The sequence below is a fragment of the Globicephala melas genome, chromosome 20, assembly GCF_963455315.2.
Source record: "Globicephala melas chromosome 20, mGloMel1.2, whole genome shotgun sequence".
NCBI classification, from domain to species: Eukaryota; Metazoa; Chordata; class Mammalia; order Artiodactyla; family Delphinidae; genus Globicephala; species Globicephala melas.
Window position 1 is genome coordinate 15,008,062 of NC_083333.1, and position 18,424 is coordinate 15,026,485.

General features: G+C 42.4%; 1 protein-coding gene across 1 annotated transcript in view; it reads left to right on the forward strand.

Moving 5' to 3' along the window:
* DNAH9 (dynein axonemal heavy chain 9) overlaps positions 1–18,424 on the forward strand; it is a 299,063-nt gene that overhangs the window by 187,422 nt on the left and 93,217 nt on the right. Inside the window, exons 46-49 of the mRNA XM_030861390.2 lie at positions 7,200–7,342; positions 7,722–7,883; positions 8,068–8,301; positions 17,938–18,198. Coding sequence (XP_030717250.2) covers positions 7,200–7,342; positions 7,722–7,883; positions 8,068–8,301; positions 17,938–18,198 — 800 coding nt within the window. The remainder of the gene's footprint in view (positions 1–7,199; positions 7,343–7,721; positions 7,884–8,067; positions 8,302–17,937; positions 18,199–18,424) is intronic.

Here is an 18,424-nt window from a genome sequence, read left to right on the forward strand (position 1 = left end):
CCAGTCCAGGCAGAGCTACAGAGATTCCTCAGAGCCTCCCCATCCACTTAGTTTTTCAATTTTATGGGGTTGTGCAATCACTGCATTCTTGGATAACACAGTAGAGACTAGGAAACTATACATTGGGCTACGTTGTCATTAGCTCATCCCTCTCTAGTCATCTACAAATCCTATTAGGTTGAAGATAAGGTACAGTGAGCGAATTCCACTGATTCAACACTCCCCCAAAACATCTTCCTCAGTGACCTCATGATCTCGCGCCATAGGCTATCTGCTTTCCTCCCACACTTCTTTAGTTCATTGTTTCATCCCTTGGTTTCCTGACACCATTTCCAGAATCAAACTGTATTGGTAATTCAGCACATAAATCCCACCTCTGACACCACCCAAACATTTCAGAACCCATCATTATGCCACTTGCATCTCAGTTTGGTTACAGACTGACGGTAAGAAATCCTCACTGAAAGTTAAAAAAATAAATCAAGTTTCTTAGCAAAAGCAACATAATTGTATAAGAAGCAGGGTGGCCACCTAAATCAGAGTGAATGAAGCCTATCTTTCAGTCACTTTCTTTGGCTACCAGAGTCCTTAATGGGGCTCATGAAGCTTCTAGTGAAACTATGCATGAAATGTTGGCCCTTGCTGAGTCTGAAAAGTTCAATTCTTGCTATGTCCTTGTTGCCCTGTATAACAATTCCTGAAGAATGTACACTGGCCATCAAAAGCAGGTATTTAAAAACTCTCACAAAATTTGTTCTCTCTTGGTCCTCCTTCAACCAAACTCAGCATCAGCACGGGCCCATCCTAATCTAAAGGGAAAATAGAATCCTTTCCTGGTTTTTTGGTACAGCACGCCTGCCTCCAGGTTTCCAGCGTTCCAGAAAGCCCATTTTACTGCAGTCCCAGCTAGGAAGACCTAGTCTGCTCCAGGTGTGGTGCCTTTTCCTCTCCTTACTCTGCCAGATTTCATACTTCATTTTACTTTGGGATCTTACGTTGGGATTTCCTTTTCGCTTTTCAAAAGGCTTAATTGTTCACTCCAAAATTAATATTTCTCTTCCCTGGCTCAGACTAGATCACTTTGCATCTATTTGTGTATTCAAAACCATTTATTAAGCTTCCGTGTTCCAGTCAGTAACCTCTGTGTGGTCTATTGGCATAGTTGATAACCAACTGCGTCCCCTCTCTTGTAAAGCCATATGCCTCATCTCTGAAACAGACTGTCCTTATTACGTTTGGGCCAAATCTCCTCTTGGAATGTAAAACACGAAAAGATCCTCTCATCTTCCAGGTGCTTTAGGATTAGAGGCAGGATTGGCATGTTCGTGATCTGTACACATCACATGAGAATGTGAAGTCTGGAAATATTTGTAACAGTCTTGGCATTGGATTGTTCTCCTCCCATGAGCATCTAGAACTGGATTCCCTGATAGGCCATCTATGCTTTACACAAGTTATATTCTGGCCCAGTTTCTCTGAAAGGAAAAAAGACAAAGTGGCAAAAGAGAAGTGGCAAAGGTGGCAAAGACGACAAAAGAGAAGCCATTAAGCATGCATCTGACCTCCTAAGCATACTTTGTGGTCTCAGGGGATCTGTTTACCTCATGCGTCCCCAAACCATAAACCATGGAAATTTAAACCAGCACCTGGTTGCTTCCAGCTGCCACACAGAAGTGCCCAGAGCATAATACAAAAAGATGCTTGAGTAACAGCTTTTCTTTTCTTCATGTGGTACTAAATTCTCATACAAGTTACTTGAGACTATGTCTCTGTGCATTCTCCTCCATTACTAACCTCTCCCTCCCTCCTCTCCCTCATCACCTATGTCCAAGAGATAATCAGTTGCCACCAGTTTTACCCCCTAGCTATTTCTGAATCCGTTCTTCTCTGTCATGACTACCACTGACCTTTTCATCTTTTGCTTCAACAAATGCAGACACTTCTTTTTTTTTTATTTTATTGAAGTATAGTTGATTTACAGTGTTGTGTTAATTACTGCCATACAGCAAAGTGATCCAGTTATATATATTCTTTTTTATATATATTCTTTTCCATTATGGTTTATCATAGGATATTGAATATAGTTCTCTGTGCTATAGAATAGGACCTTCTTGTTTATCCATATTCTACATATAAAAGCTTACATTGCAGACACTTCTTAACTCACCTCCCTACCTCTCAGGGAGGCCCACCCCCATCCATTCTCCTCACTGCTTCCAAAAAGGTCTATCAAACTATAATTCCTTCATCAGTTCCTAAGTGAATGCACGATAAGCTGTTTTGTACAGAAAAAAAAAAAAAAACAGCTGCCTTGGACCTGCTTCCTTCCTTCCTCACTAGCTTACCTCCCCATTATGATCTAGTAATTCCCACCTCCTTGAAATAACACACTGGACTGCCTCCTGACACCCTTACTGGCTCGCACCATTCCTTTTGAACCTCGTGCCCTTCTCCTTCTTTCTCTGGATTAACTTCTACCCATAGTACAAGACTTATCTTGGATGTTATCTCTCTGGGAAATCTTCACGAATCCACTGTCACCACGAGGAATGAGAAACATCCGTCTGTGTTTCTCTAACATTCAGTGGATGCACACACCACCATTGTACTGAAACGACATTGTAAACTTATGAAAGGTAGAGACCGTGTTGTCTGTTGTTGGTTCATTTTTTGTTATGAAATAATCCAGAGGTACAAAAGATAAGGATTAAATACCTACTACCCAGCTTAGGAAATAAAACAACACTGATATAATTATAACTCTCTGTAAAGACTGTGTTATTTTCACCATTTACATTGTCAGCACTGAATGCATCTCCTGGCCCATAATTAGCATTCAAGAGGTATTCGTTGAACCAAGGTGTGTAATATCATGAGAAAGATGTGTCATCTTACATATTAGATATTACTGTTGAACACGTGCTTTGAGAAAGTTTCCAGCCATGCAGAGAGAGGGCCAGGGGTCCTGAGATAGTCACCACACTCCCTGTTTTTTCTCCCTTGAGACCAGGGAAATGTTTCTGAAAAATGTTGTTCCTGGGTGGGGTCAAAGCCCTTAAGCCATTGTGATGCTAACTGGTTCGCGCAGAATAACCCTCAGCTTTGCCTTTTTTATTACCAAGCTCCAACTAACCAAACCATCTTAAATTATCTCAAAGCACTGTGGCCTCTGAGAGCCCCAGACCACACAGAGAAGATGATGATGAGTCTGACTTGTAAAATATCAGGACATGTTAAGGACCGCAAGAAGCCATTCTGCACTAGGCAGCAGAAATAGGGCTTCCCAACTTTAGGTCACAAGGGGAAACTCTTCAAATATTTAAATAGCCTCTGCCTCTGTTCACATCACAAAATCCCCTCTGGCACTTCAGTCTCCTGCTTTCAGTATGACTACCTACATCACACAGTAAGTGACGGGAATGTTGTCAGGAGAAACTGGAGGAACAAACCTGGAAATGCAAACTTTGCTCCCAATTCAGAGGTGCTCAGTTCCATCTGGTGATCTTCCTAAGGGATCTTGGGAATTGTGTGACAAATACCTGCATCTTAAGAACATGCAAAAAGGCTCTAAAAGGCCTGGGTGTTTTCAATATCTTGGCACTTAAAGGGATCATATAAACTAGGGCGAGCACACTTTTTCTATAAAGGGTCAGAAGGTAAATATTTTCAGCTTTGCAGACCATACAGCCTCTGTCACAACTACTCAGTTCTGTCATTGTATTGGACAAATAGCCATAGACAATATCTAAATGAATGAGTGTAGCTGTGACCAGTAAAACTTTATTTATGGACAACAAAATTTGAATGTCATGTAATTTTCATGTGTCATTAAATAGTATTATTTTAATTTTTTCAACCATTAAAAATTGTAAAAACCAGGCTTCGCTTGCAGGCAGAGATAGAGGGCCAGATTTAGCCTATAGATCATACTTTGCCTCCTCAAAAGATATAAATCCTACATATTTCAAAAAATAGAAAGGTGAAGAATGCAGACTCTATTATTACAAATATTCTAAGACCAAAGGGAATTCAGGTTCTCACTCTCTAACGTACTTATAGATAAGAAAATGTAGATTATCAGAGGGGCAAAGGAGAAAGGAATTCAGACCGCTGCAGGCAGTCAGCCCCAGAAGTATGAGTATGGCTCACATCAGTTCCATTTGAGTATTTCTCTTTTTAAAACTTCCCTGAACTCCTCAACTCCCAACACATGCTAAATATCATTTCATTTTTCTAGCTGTTTTCTCTGATCCCCTGTTTTTATCAAATAAGGCTGAAATGGATTCTTCCACTAGTAAGACCTTGATTTTGACAAGTTTATAGCACTGGGTATTTTGTATGCATGCTATGAAATAATGAATGGAAATTAAATCAAGTTTGTCCAATTAAGGGAAGAAAGTAAATGATCATTTTCATGATAATTCATTTTTTTCATTTTTCCCATTTAAACAATTAAGTTTAATTAGTATAAAACTCTAACCCACCTCTTGGCTGGATTAGTGTTGTCAGACTGTGAAGGCCAGAAATCTGTTGGAAAGTTGAGTTTCCTCCAGATACAGTAGTTCAAGGAAGAGCAGCAGCTTCAGTAGTGAAAAGAATCACAATTCCCATCACTCAGATTAGTCAGAGGCCATTTGCCAAACCACCCACCTTGGAGGACCTCACCCAAGTCCACAGGAAACAGAACAGATAGTGGCTCCAGTGGCTTCTTCCCGCTCTAACATTTCTACGATGCTAACATTTCTTTGTTGGCTATGGAGGAAGGAAGAAGCACGCCGGTGTGCAGAACTTCAAAGGGGAGCTTGTATATGACTTCAGGTCCACGTAGCTTCAACATCTACCTAAAGCCTTGTCCTGGAAATAGGAAAGAGCTTTTCTGATAGCCATAGAATATCCTGGAGTGAACCACATTCATCTTTACCTCCTATCCAGTGTTCCAGGATTTAACTGCACCAGTGCTTCCTTCATTCTTACATCCCTTAAGCTCATTTCTCTCCTTGAGAAAACTTAATGCCATTCACTATCGGCCTCACTACTACCTTTACAGCTCCCAGTCTGTCTGCATTTCTTTGCAGTTTTCTTCATTCTTCCTTTCCAAGGCCAACTCTTCCATGTGAGCTAGGGGCCCACCAGCTGGTTCTTAATTCAGAATTTTGCTTTATTCTATCCCCTCTTTCAATTTCTGACTCTCCCTCACAGTTTTCACATTCTCACCACCCACATTTACTTTTTCCTTTTATGTTTTTCTATATTTGTTTACAAAACATGTTGGGATACAGAAAGCAATAAAACAAACACCCATGCAATTATGAACAATGTTGCAAAATAGAAACATCTGATGTGTGCAAGCAGAGTTGCTTTACAACAGGTGCCCAAAACATAGATTGTTAAATTGTCTGGTATGTGCATTTCAAGTTTACTGAAAAGTGCCTGTTGCCCTCCCGAGTAGTTGTACAGATTTATTCTCTGCTTGAATACCTGTTTCCTCCTAACCTCACCAACCCTTGGTTTATCTAACATACCAGTTTTTGCCAAAGGATATAAAATGGGATCTCATTTTTGTCCTTTCCCTTCTTACCTGTGACATTGGAGCATCTTTTCAAGTGCTTATTGGCTATTCACCTTATGTTAGTTGCCTTTTTATACAGTTTGCCCTTTTGCTCTTCTGTTCTTTCTTTTTCTTATGGATTTGTAAGAGTCCTTTGTATATTCTGGATCCTAACCCTTTGTTCATCATGTAGGTCATAAATGTCTTTTTGGAAGTCTGTATCTGAATTTTGTCATGCTGATTTCGTTTAAATTTTGTAAAACTTAGTCTTTTTATGTTTTGTGCTTTTGTGCTCTATTTCAGAAATTGTGTCCTATCCAACACCGTAAAAATAATCTTTTGTATTTTATCTATAAAATATTACTGTTTCATATTCATGTCTTTAATCCACCTGGAATGTATTTTTGCTTGGTATTCTAATTTTATTTTTTGATATTAGTATTGAATTATCCTAACATCACTTATTGATTTGTTCATCCTTTTTTAGCATACTGATTTTGAATATGAATTTCCTGTTTACATCTGGGTCCGTTTCTAGGTGTTTCACTCATTGTTCTATTTATTTACCCAAGTACCAATTTCACATTGTTTTAACTAACATAGCTTTATAAGGAGACTTGATTTCTGATAGAACAGATCCTTTCTTCTCGTTCTTCACAGTATCATTGCCATTCCTTACCCTTTGCTCTTCCATATAAATTTTAGAATATGATTGAAAAAGAAACCCATTTGATTTTTGGGGGGCGGGGAATTGCATCTTTGTGATACTGGTAATACTGAGTCATCCACCCATGAGCAGAGTATTTCTCTCCATTTATTTTGGATTTTATTTATGCCCTTCAGTAATGTTATAGTTTTTACATCAAGGTCTTGCACATCTTTTTATATATTTATTACTGCCTGTCTTATAGTTTTTGCTGGTATTCTAAATAATAGCTGGTTATTCTAAATAACTTTTTTGCTTGTATTCTAAATAAAATAACTCTTTTTTTCGCTGAAGTACAAAAGTGCCATTTTATTTCCAATATTGATTTTGTATCCAGCAAGCTTGTTGTTTAACACACTTACGAGTTCTGATTGTTTATGTGTATATTCTCTTAGATTTCCTATTTAGAAAATTAGATTTTGATGATAATAGTTTTATTATTTCCTTAACTATCCATATAAATTTTATTTCTTTTCCTTGACTTGTTAGCTAGGACATTTGTATAATGTTGACTAGAAAACATGAATAGCAGTCATGCTTGTCGTGTTCTTAATTCAAAAGAGAATATTTTAGTATTTCACCGGTAAACAGATATGATGTTTGCTTTGGGTCTGCGACAAATACCTATGATCTGGTTAAAAGAAATCTCAAACTAAATTTTCAGAAATTTTGTGCAGCTGTTTTGATGGTCATATCGTTTTACTTCTTTAATCCATTAACGTAGTGAATTATTCTCATAGATTTTTCTAATATTTAACCATCCTTGCGTTTCCAAGATAAACTCTAATTGGTCATCATATATTTATTTTTATATATTTAGTTGAGTTTTTAAAGATTTTTTCCATTATATACTGCCCCATTAATACGCTAGTTTATCTAACTTTCAGAACTTTGCCAATCTGGTAAAAAATAATAATTAAGGATCTGTGCTCCGATTCTTCCCAGGAGAGATCCCAGATCTCTACTCTGACGATGAGGTTGAAAACATCATAAGCAATGTGAGGAACGAAGTCAAGACCCAAGGTCTTGTTGACAACAGAGAGAACTGCTGGAAGTTCTTTATAGAGCGGGTCCGACGACAACTGAAGGTACAAGGATTCTCTGCCTGGGGTAGACAGGACCAGAGATGGCCCATGGGAGCCTCTATGGATATTTTGGACACAATAAGCTGTACTTATTGATTGTCTTGGGAGTGAGTGGTTAGGGTGCAAGGCCCTTCTCAGCCTGAGCACCTGTGCAAGGATGCCCTTCTCACATGCTCCAAGGGCAGTGGCCTCCCTCTTGCCTCCTGAAGTCCCAGCATTTCTAATCCCTTGGCTCGAAAGGCTGCCTAGCATTTACAGATTTTTGTCTCTGTTGATATGCTTCCCAATTTCCTGGGAAATGAAGAATCCAAGGCCATGTCTGTCTCTCTGTGAGTACATCTTGGATACCTTCTTGGTTCTCCCCACCCTTCTGCCTTCTCAGGTGACTCTCTGTTTCTCCCCGGTGGGGACCAAGCTGAGGGTCCGCAGCAGGAAGTTCCCCGCCATCGTGAACTGCACAGCCATCGACTGGTTCCATGAGTGGCCACAGCAAGCCCTGGAGTCCGTCAGCTTCCGCTTCCTGCAGAACACGGAGGACATTGAGGTGAGAGGGCAAAGGAGACACCCCTCAAGCTCCTCTCCACCTCTGGGTACAAGGAACCCCACGTCCGGCAACTCCAGGTTGTTGGAGCACAGCTTTCCATGTGGTGAAGCAACAAGCTGGGTGGGCAGTCACCTGCCGTCTTCATGGCCAGGTGACCTCTTTATTTCCTGCCCTTTGATTCTAGCCCACAGTCAAGCCATCGATCAGCAAGTTCATGGCTTTTGTCCACACAAGTGTCAACCACACCTCCCAGTCCTATCTGAGCAACGAGCAGCGCTACAACTACACAACCCCCAAATCATTCCTGGAGTTCATCAGACTCTACCAGAGCCTGCTGTGCAGGAACAGAAGGGAGCTCAAGTCCAAGATGGAGCGGCTGGAGAATGGGCTGCTGAAGCTCCACAGCACCTCCGCCCAGGTGAGCGACGTCCTTCCAGTCCTCCTGCCTTCGGGGGGCTCGAAGGTAGTGGGGGCGGCCCCTTTCCAGAGGACTGGAGGACCACAGTCACGGTCTGCCGACCACACACTGCTCTCCAGAGGCCCCGGTGCCATGAGGACAGTGCCGGTGATTCCCAAAAAGCTTTATCAGAGGTCCAGGTTCTTGCTGAACTCATCCAAAAGAGTTTGGGCGAGGTACACAAAACACAAAGGAAAACACACACACACACTGAGGAGCAAAGAGAGCAAAGAAGCAGTTTATTCAGTGCAGAAGTGAAAGTTACACACTCAAGAGTTCGGGCATCCTCACAGTGAGGGGCCCGCCACAGGGTTTTTTTTGTTTGTTTTTTTTTTGCGGTACGCGGGCCTCTCACTGTTGTGGCCTCTCCCGTTGCGGAGCACAGGCTCCAGACACGCAGGCTCAGCGGCCATGGCTCACGGGCCCAGCCGCTCCGCGGCATGTGGGATCTTCCCGGACCGGGGCACGAACCCGTGTCCCCCGCATCGGCAGGCGGACTCTCACCCACTGCCACCAGGGAAGCCCGCCGCAGGGTTTTTTGATCCTCCTTTTATCCTATTTTTAGCCCTTTGAATGGGTGGGGTCTTTGTGATTAGGGATGGAATATTCACTGGGGGAAGGTTGAAGGGTGGCCTGGATGGCACCAGGTTGCATCAACTCCCGGTCCTGCCCATTCGTCTCCTGAAGCCACAATACATGCACTCTAAGAGCTGTTTTCCCTTAAATTCTCCCTTACTAGTCAAGTGCCACACGTGAAAGGTCGTACAGAGTCATCAGCAACCTGTGCATTTTTATTGCGCATGGTCTGCAGTTTTCATGGTCAGAGTTTCTTGTTCAGATGCTACACAGTTTCTGTTTTAGATGCCGTTCCTCCATGCATCATGGCCTCATTAAAAAGCAAAACAAGGAGGTGATATTGCCCTCTGCCTAAGGCCCGGCCCTGTCTTTCCTGCCTCACCAGAAGCCCAGCTGAGTTCTCCAGTGGAAGTGCACATCCCCAGCTGCAGTTTGGCGCTTCCTCTCACTGGTACAGGAATCCCCTGAATCTCCTCTTCTGTCTTTCTGTTTATCACCTCTTCCTTTTCCTCTACTTTCTTTTCCTCTCCAACACATAGTCCTTTCATCATCAAAACCCGAAGAGATGAATGGCTGGGAGAAATGGTTGCAGGGTTATACCAATTTTCTTATGTTTCTGTGTCTTACCGTGTAATCTGTCAAAGAGCCATTGGAATCTAATTTCTTAAACAAATCCTGTCTCATATCATGCGTTCCCTCAAATGTTCCTAAGTGGTTGGCCATCAGAAGAAGGCCCCTGTTGTCTTGTCCTTGTTTTGTTTTTCTGGCCGCTGTTGTCTTGTCCTTGTTTTGTTTTTCTGCTTACTTTCTGGAACGAATCTATTTCAGTTAATTTACTGTCCTTCCCTTGAGAGCTGGGGACAGCTCTAGCGCCTTCTCTGCCCTGCTCATGCCCATCAAATATTGCTGGTCCCTCAATGGCCCCTTTTTGTGCTCTGCTTACCAGCTGCAGAGCCGGCCTCTCATTAAGGCAATGAAATTTCATGCATTTGCACAATTAAACTAAAATTATAATCAATTTAATTCTTGGGCATCACATGTTGCTCTAGATTTCTAAGCCTTTCATTTACTGTCACTTTCTCGGAGCTCTGCCTTTGGAATAGCTCTATTGAACTTCCTCCTTCTGACTTGCCCTTTCTCCCTACTTCAGTTTCTTGATTCATAGACGTAATGTATCTAAAGGATTTCCGTTCACTTAGTGGGATGCAATGAGCCCTTGCAATCTATACACATGGAATTTCTTCTGCTCGGGAAATTTTTCTTCTATTATCGGCTTTTGCTCATCTGGTCGGGCCTCTCCTCCAGGAGCAATGATGAACTAGATGGGTTCCTTGTGCTCCATATCTATTATCTGCTCCCTCATTGCTTTCCATCCCTTTGGCCTTTTCCTCTACATTCTAGGAGAGCTTTTCAAGTTTATCCTCAACAATACTAATCTAATCGTGGGCAATATTGCTTCTACTTCTTAGGCTTCCAGTGAAGACTTCAACTACACTATTACATTTTCGATATCCCCACAGACCTTCCTCATCTCATCCTTTTCCCTTTCCAACGTTGCTTTTTTATTTCAGCCTATTTTTCTGCAACTATATCACAGAAACCATTCTACCGATGATGCCGAATAGCTTTTCTGATGTCTTTTCTAGATCCAGTAATGGGTCATTTTCAGAGCTGCGTTGCTCATCATAGTCTTCTAGATGCTATTCCTTTCTTTGTCCTGTATTTATATAAAGACATTTTTTTCCTTTGTTTACCTCCCAGCATGGTGAGATCTGTTCAAACTCGATGTTTGTCAACAAATCGTATGTGACAATTATCTGTGATGCTACTCTCTTTCCATTAGTGTCATGACCAAACCCCCTTCTTAGAGCTACAGTACGCAGATCCCAGTCCAGGCCCTAGCAGCTTACCTGGTGCCCACCTTTGTCAGAGGAAGGTAGCGTCTTCTTGCCCCAATCCCTTTCTTGTTCTCTCAATCTCTGAACGTCTAGAAAACAGCAAAAGATAGAATCCCAGAATGCAGTACTACCAGATTTATTTTTTACCATCTCTCAGCTCTTCCTCTTCCTGTCTCCCCCAACCTACAGTGCCCTCAGAACATTCTGTATCCCCACCAGCCCCTGTTCCATCTCCTAGCCATTTATCCTCTGGGAATTGCTGGTCAGTCTGTGCAAAGGACAATTGCTGGGGAGCAAACAATGGGAAAGGTGCTCTGACACTCACAGAGCAGTGCCCAGTATTCTGTCTTGTACAGACCCTGGGGCTTTGAGCAGACAATGAACGGAGTCTGTTTTCCTGTTTTAGGCAATCTCTGTTTAACAAGGAGAAGCCTGGTTATACCGTGAGGTGAATCCAGCTCTATCTGCCATAGTCGGTGGAGAACCCTCCCGAGTCCTGGCATCAGTCTGTTTCTTCTCCTTCTGTCTTCTCTACTTGAATGAATAATACGTCTATCTACCCAGTTACCTACCCCGGCAACTGCAGTGTTATCTTAGGCTCCTCCCCTTCCCTCACTTCCCACATTTCAGCGTTAATACATTCTATAAGTTTTCCAAGTATCTCTCAGAGGTACTCTTCTTGCTGTGTCCCCCATTTTAGACACTTCTTACCCAGATTATTTTGATAAACTGAACTCTCAAGTGTCTCCCCCATCCCAAGCCTGCTTCACCCACATCCTCTTGCATCACCTATCAGCCAGACTCTTTGAGGTCACCCTTGACTCTGCTCATGCCTCTCTTTCTCTCACCACCTACAGCCAGTCCATCAGAAAATCACAGTTGGCTCTGACTGCCAACATGCCCAGAATCCCACTGCACCTCCTACACTGCTACTACCCTGATCTGAGCCACCGACATCTTTTACTTGGGTAGCTACGATGCCATCTAACTAGTTTGTCTGCGTCCACTGTTGTCCCCTGAATAGTCTGTCATCAGCTGAGCAGCCAGAGTGAAGTGATCAATTTAAAGCACAGTATGTCACTTTTTTGCTTAAAACCCTGAGATGGCCCCTATTTCCCTCATTACAATGAGGCTCCTCCCCAGCCCTGCCCTGTTAACTCTCAGACCTCATCTCCTACTGTCCCAACCCCACGGCATTCCTCTTGAACCTCACCCCTTCTTTGCTCTTTCCTCAGACACTTCAGGCCTTTATACTGGCTGTTCCTCTCCCTGGGATGCTCTTCCCTCTAATATCCACTGAAGGCTTCCTCCCTCATCTCCTTCAAATGTCACCTTCTCAAAGAATCCTACCAGATGACCCCATTTTAAATTGCGACCCCACACCACTCCTGATCCCCTTATTCTGCTCTACTTTATCTTTTCCCCATAGAATTTGCCCCTCTCTAACAAATTATATAATTTACTTTTCATTATATTTATGTTTTGCGGTCTATCTCCATCTGTTGGATACAAGCTCTATAAGAACAGGGATCCTTGTCTGTTTTGTTTGCTGATGTATCCCAAGTGCCTAAAACAGTGCGTGGACAGAGCAGGCACTCAATAAGTATTTGTTGAATGAATGAATTAATTAATTAATTAATAACATTCTACTTAGTCTCCCTGACTATATTCTGACAGCACTCTAGACCAGCACTATCCAATAGAAACACCCTGCAAGACATAGATGCAAATTTAAATTTTCTAGTAGCTGCATCAAAAAAAGTAAAAATGAAGTGAATTTTATTTTAATTATATATTTTAGTAGTATATAATTTTATCACATATTTTAGCAACATTTTATTTAACCCAGTATATCCAAAATATTATCATTTTAACATGTAATCAATGTAAAAAAAGTTGTTAATAAAATATTTCCCTTTTTTTTCTACAAGGCTTCAAAAACTCATTTGTATGATTATACTTACAGCGCATCTCAATTGGAACAAGCCACGTTTTAAGTGCTTGCAGTCTGGAATGCTGCCAGAATACAGTAAGAGAGACGAAGTAGAATGCTACATTTTAAGCCACGTTTTAAGTGCTCATTAACCACGCGTGGCTGGTGGCTGCCAAGCTAGACAGCACAGCTTCAGACCAACCTCTCTCCTGCTCTTAGCGTGATCTTTGTTCAAACCACAAGTCTGAGTATTCTCTTCAGTAGGCCTTAATGATCTAGACATTGCAGTTCAGATTCTCTGAACTTTTCTGGAACTTTTTAAATTGCATATAGCTTCACTCTCCTCTTCCTCTTTTCTACTACCCTGAAGTCCAGCACTACTATTTGAAGTTCCCCCCAAACTCCACAGCTTGCTCACATCTCTGTGTCTTTATATATGCCCCCACCTTGTCAACTTGTCACTGTCAGGATCTAAAACTATTTGATAGCTCCCTGCCCAGAAGCCCTCTCTAAGCTCTGAGCAGTATACATTTCCTTCTCTATTTTCTCTATGTTCTTTGAATTATTCATCCTTTTTTTGAAAATTGAAGTATGGTTGATTAACAATGTCATGAATTAATCCTTGAATTATGTTTCTTCTCTTGCATATATCATGCCATACTGTTATCAGTTCTTCAAGGGCAGAAATCAGGATTCAGTTGCACATAGAATGTGTTCTATAAATGGGTAGATGGGTAGATGATAGATGGATAGGCAAATAAACAAATGAACAGGTTCTAAAATCACCTACAAGTTCAGAGAGTGGGTAGAGAATGGGTCTTTTGCAATTCTGTCACCTGATGTATATTCCAAACTTATTGATGGTTATATAATGATGATTCTTCTTGTAAAAATGGTATCTGGGGTGCCTAACTCTGATATAAACCCTTCATCTGGAATTATTCCTTTGGTAGAAAAGGACAGAAGTACAGCGCCATAAATCTTGGTATAAGGGTAATGACTTGAATTATATTCTACGGTATCCTTCTACCCAATTGTGACAGCTTTTGGTGTACGTAATCTGGTAGGAGTAGGCTAAACGGATCTTACAGCTCAGGCTCAGACAGACCCTGAATTTATTTGGCAATAATAGTAGTATTGGAAGTAGTAATAATGACAATAATTAACAATCGTATGGTAATCTAAAATTTAATAAACTTTAGACTTATAATTTCATGCTTTGATTCAGCTGGTCAGAATATAACTTTATTTTTCCGTAACTGAGTTTAACTTAGCTCTGGGTCCATCTTTTTTCCTTTAAGAGTAGAAATCTCTTAATTTTGCATTTCAGGTTGACTTGGTCACTTCAAGTTAAAAAGTCAGTCTTTGGAGGGCAGTCAGTTCTCTCCCGTGACACAGTCAGAGCCCCCCACTGTGACTGGGGCCTCCCTTCCTCTCTCACTGGCGACCTCGCTTCTGTGTCTAACTCCAGTGGGTTCATGAGGAAGAGGGTCTGTTGGCCGGAAGAAGCGTTCGTAGATGGTGGCCCGTAGGCCACTACCAGTTCCCTGCAGATAGGATTTAATCCACAAATCTGTCTATCTGGAAACTTTTAAGTTCAGTTTATCTTGGGATTTAAAATAATCTCAGGCCACCTGAAGTTGACAGTTAATTTATGATGATGTATTTCTCAAGACCCTTTGGTTGCAAGTGAAAAAAAAAAACTAACTCAAATTCACCCTACAAGAAAAAAAAAAAAAGATGAAAAGATGGAAAATACAGCAGGGGAGGGAAGGAGAAGAGGAGAGAAAATTTTGAGATTGCATTAGATATTTATCAGGGCCCTTTCGATGGCAACTAACCAAAATCCAACTAATGTTGGTTTAGACAAGACAACAAAACAAAATTTTTAAAAGTGGATTGGGACTTCCCTGGCAGTCCAGTGGTTAGGACTTCACCTTCCAGTGCAGGGGGTGCAGGTTTGATCCCTGGTCAGGGAGCTAAGATCCCACATGCCTCACGGCCAAAAAACCAAAAAAAAGCATGAAACAGAAGCAATATTGTAATAAATTCAATAAAGACTTTAAAGATGGTCCACATCAAAAAAATCTTTTAAAAAATAAATAAAATTAAAAAACAAAAAAAAAGTGGATTGATTCATATAACTGAAAAGTGAGGGATAGAGTTTACTTTGGACAAGACTGGTGCTGCATATTCACTAGATGTCCCTGTTCAAGAGGGCAACCCCCATGGCTCTGAAACCTCAGATTAGTATTCTGTCTGCTTTGCTTCTTTACCAGTATTTTCAGCCAAGTTCCTGGGTTGGCTCTGATTGACCTCTTTGGGTCATTGGTTTGCCCATAGTTGAACCAATCTCTGTAACTTGGATACTCTCATTGGCCAAGCCAGGATCCATGACAACCACCAAAGTCAGCCTCACCCAAAATACAAAGACTTGCGAAGGAAAGGTCTTCAAAGGAAAATCAAGCTATGTTACCAAAACATAGGGTTTTTTAAAATTATTATTATTAGGCAGGCAAACCTAACAGATATCTACTATAGATGGAAAACATCTATATCTAAGAGGAAAGCCTGCTTGAAGCCCAAATTCATATCAGAAGGTGTTGGGTGACTATATGGATTCTGAGTCAAGAAGGAAGCTATCTCCAGGCTTCCACTCCTCAGTGGAGTGTTTTTGGCAACTGATTATCCTGGACTCCTTCTCCTTCTTCTGGAGCTCTGTGGGGAGGTCCTGAGAAGCTTGGCCTCTCTCCGTAACATCATGTGCCTGGACCTCAAAGAAGAGAGGGTCTCTCACCACTATCCGGTCCTCACTGGACTCAGTCAGCATCCCCCCACCTGGCACGTATGGTCAATAGTCATGGGGTCGGCAAGACTGAGAGAAAGGGTCTCATCAGTATTGGTGACACTTTCCCTCTTAATCCTCCTACCCAGGCGTGGGAGTGTCTAAATAAGAAGAGACGCAGAATATGGCTCGAATGCTTTGAATAAGGGAAAAAAGGAAGACAAAAAATTTAAGTAACCTATTTCAATGTCCTGTTCTACTACATAAGAGCCATAAAATGACCCTGAGTTGTGCTTTCTCTGTAGCTTTGTGGGGAGCAGCCTACTTCTGACTGGTGGGACCCTCATGTCACTCCACGTAACAGCTTAAGGGCTATAAAGCTCCCATCCATAGTGCCGGTAATGTGAGCCTGAGGTCATAAGCCAAATCTGCAATCCGTAAAACAAACAACAATAACAACAACAAAAAAAAACCCACTTCAATTTTCTCAAATCTCCCAAGATTTAAAAAGGAACAAAAAGTTACTAGTGTGTTTGCTGACTGGAGTGATTATGTGGTTCAATCATTTTGATTTACAATTGCATCTTTGTCCTTGTAGAAATAACTCTCTGCAGCTGAACAACGGGAGGTGGAAATGGATTAACCTTCCAATGCGGGAACATAAGACGAGTTCTAGGGAGCAGGCCTTCACTTGAGGTTAATGCAAAGTCTCCAGTTTCTATGGATACACAAAATTAAAGAGCGTTCTTTTTTTTCTTCTGCCTTCATTTTCTTTTCTTTCGATCTGCCATGAAAAGGGATTATCAGAAGCTTCTAAGCCTCCGTTTTATTTTTGTATCATAAAGCACTGGGATCTGTTTGACGCGTTCCACGAGCTCTGAAGTAATATTTGGTTGTTGCGTGAAATAGACTTCAGGAAAATGAGGGACGAGAGGTCATGCTGCAATGTAAAGTTTATGGGCCATATTGCAAGTACAATTGGCTTTTTTACTTTCCAGAAATAGATGAGTCTTCTCCTTGCACATGAAAAAGCCATGACTTAGGCCAATGATTCTCAAACCTAGGCGGGCATCAGATTCACCCAGAGGGCCTGTTAAAACACAGATCTCAGGGCCCCATTGCCAGAGTTTCCGATCCAGTAGGTCCAGAGTGGGCCTGAGAATTTGCATTTCTAACAAGTACCCAGGTGATGCTGATGTTTCTGGTCCAAGGACCACATTCTGAGAACCATCACAGTCTACTGAACACATAGAAAACCACTCATCCCTCCCTAGCTGATCAGGGAAATAGAAGGTTTCCTGAGAGCCAACATCCCCATCACTTCATTACTGCCTCCAGAGGCACATGAATATGGAGGCTGGGCAGGGAACCCAGGTGGTCAGGACCATCGGAATCCTTGCTGTCCCATTTCAACCTGGTCATCGATTTCTTGAAAGGATTGTGGAAATAGATGAAGACGAACCAAATGAGAACACTCAGAGGCTCTTTGTTCAGAGCCTGCTCTAGCAAGGGCGTCAGCCACCACTGTTCGCACTTTGGCAGAGACACAAAGGCAGGCAGAGGAGTGGGAAAGCTTGATAGTGGGAAGATGGGAACGTTCCTGGATGAAGGCTGTTGGCCCTTGGAAGCTGGAGGAGGGCTGACTGGAAGCAGGGCACCCTGTGTGATTGGTTAGGGGTGTGTGTTTGAATTTCTCTCATTGGTCTTACGTTGGAAGCAGGGACAAAATTAAGAAAGTTGTCAGTTATTAATCAAGTCCTGGCCATCTGGGGCTGATTGTTACAGAGGTTGTTATCTGTCTTCCTGGACTGTTACTTGGACAGTAATCTGACTTCCTACCAGTATGACCTATAGCAGGCTGGCTTCCTGAGCTGGTTATTGTAGATAATGGGCTGGTTTCCTGGGCTGGTTACTGTGAGTTCTGATTCAGAGTTCTACTTTTATGGTCTGGTCACTGTCTGTTCATATATTCCATCTTTCAGGATGCACAGTGGACACTCATTTTTATAGTTTGCTAAATCCTTGGTGTGTTCCACATTGGCCAATTTCAATTAAAGAATGCCTGGTTTTTATTAAGGGCCTACTATGTGCAAAGTGTTATGTTAGGCATGTGAGGTTTTGTAAAATATAGGCACCAATGTCAGTGAGAAGCAGCCTATGTCATTTGGGCATCAAGGAGAAAGGAAGGTCAGGGCATGTGTTGCTTAGAATCTTCCACCACATTTACTGCAGAGGGGAGAGGAAGAGGGAGTCCAGGGTTCCTTTTCTTTCCCAGGTCAGGGAGCTTGGTCCCAGCTGAGATCTCAGCTTTTCACCTTTGCATCAGGAGTCGGCATTCTTCTCTGCTCTGCAGGGTCAGACCCCCACAGTCATGTCCGAATAAACCTGCTGCTTCTCTGCTGCAGGTGGATGATCTGAAAGCCAAGCTGGCTGCCCAGGAAGTGGAACTGAAACAGAAGAATGCAGATGCAGACAAGCTGATTCAGGTGGTGGGCGTAGAGACGGACAAGGCAAGCAGAGAGAAAGCCATCGCAGACAAGGAGGCGCAGAAGGTGGCCCTCCTCACGCTAGAGGTGAAGCAGAAGCAGGAGGACTGCGAGGAAGACCTGGCCAAGGCAGAGCCAGCGCTCACGGCGGCCCAGGCAGCCCTCAGCACCCTCAGCAAGGTAGGAGCCGCGTCTGCGTGCTTGCCTATCCCTCGGGGGAGGAGCAGACTCTCCTGTGACCCAAAGACAACCTGCTACCCTCCTGTTCCAAAGAGACACAAAGGCAAAGTCGGGAGGGCTTGGCTGGGACCAGCTGTCACTGGTTTATTCATTAAGCAAATAAACGTTTATTTAAGCTGACTGTATGTCAGGATCCACGAGCCACCAATGAAATCCAAGAGACGTG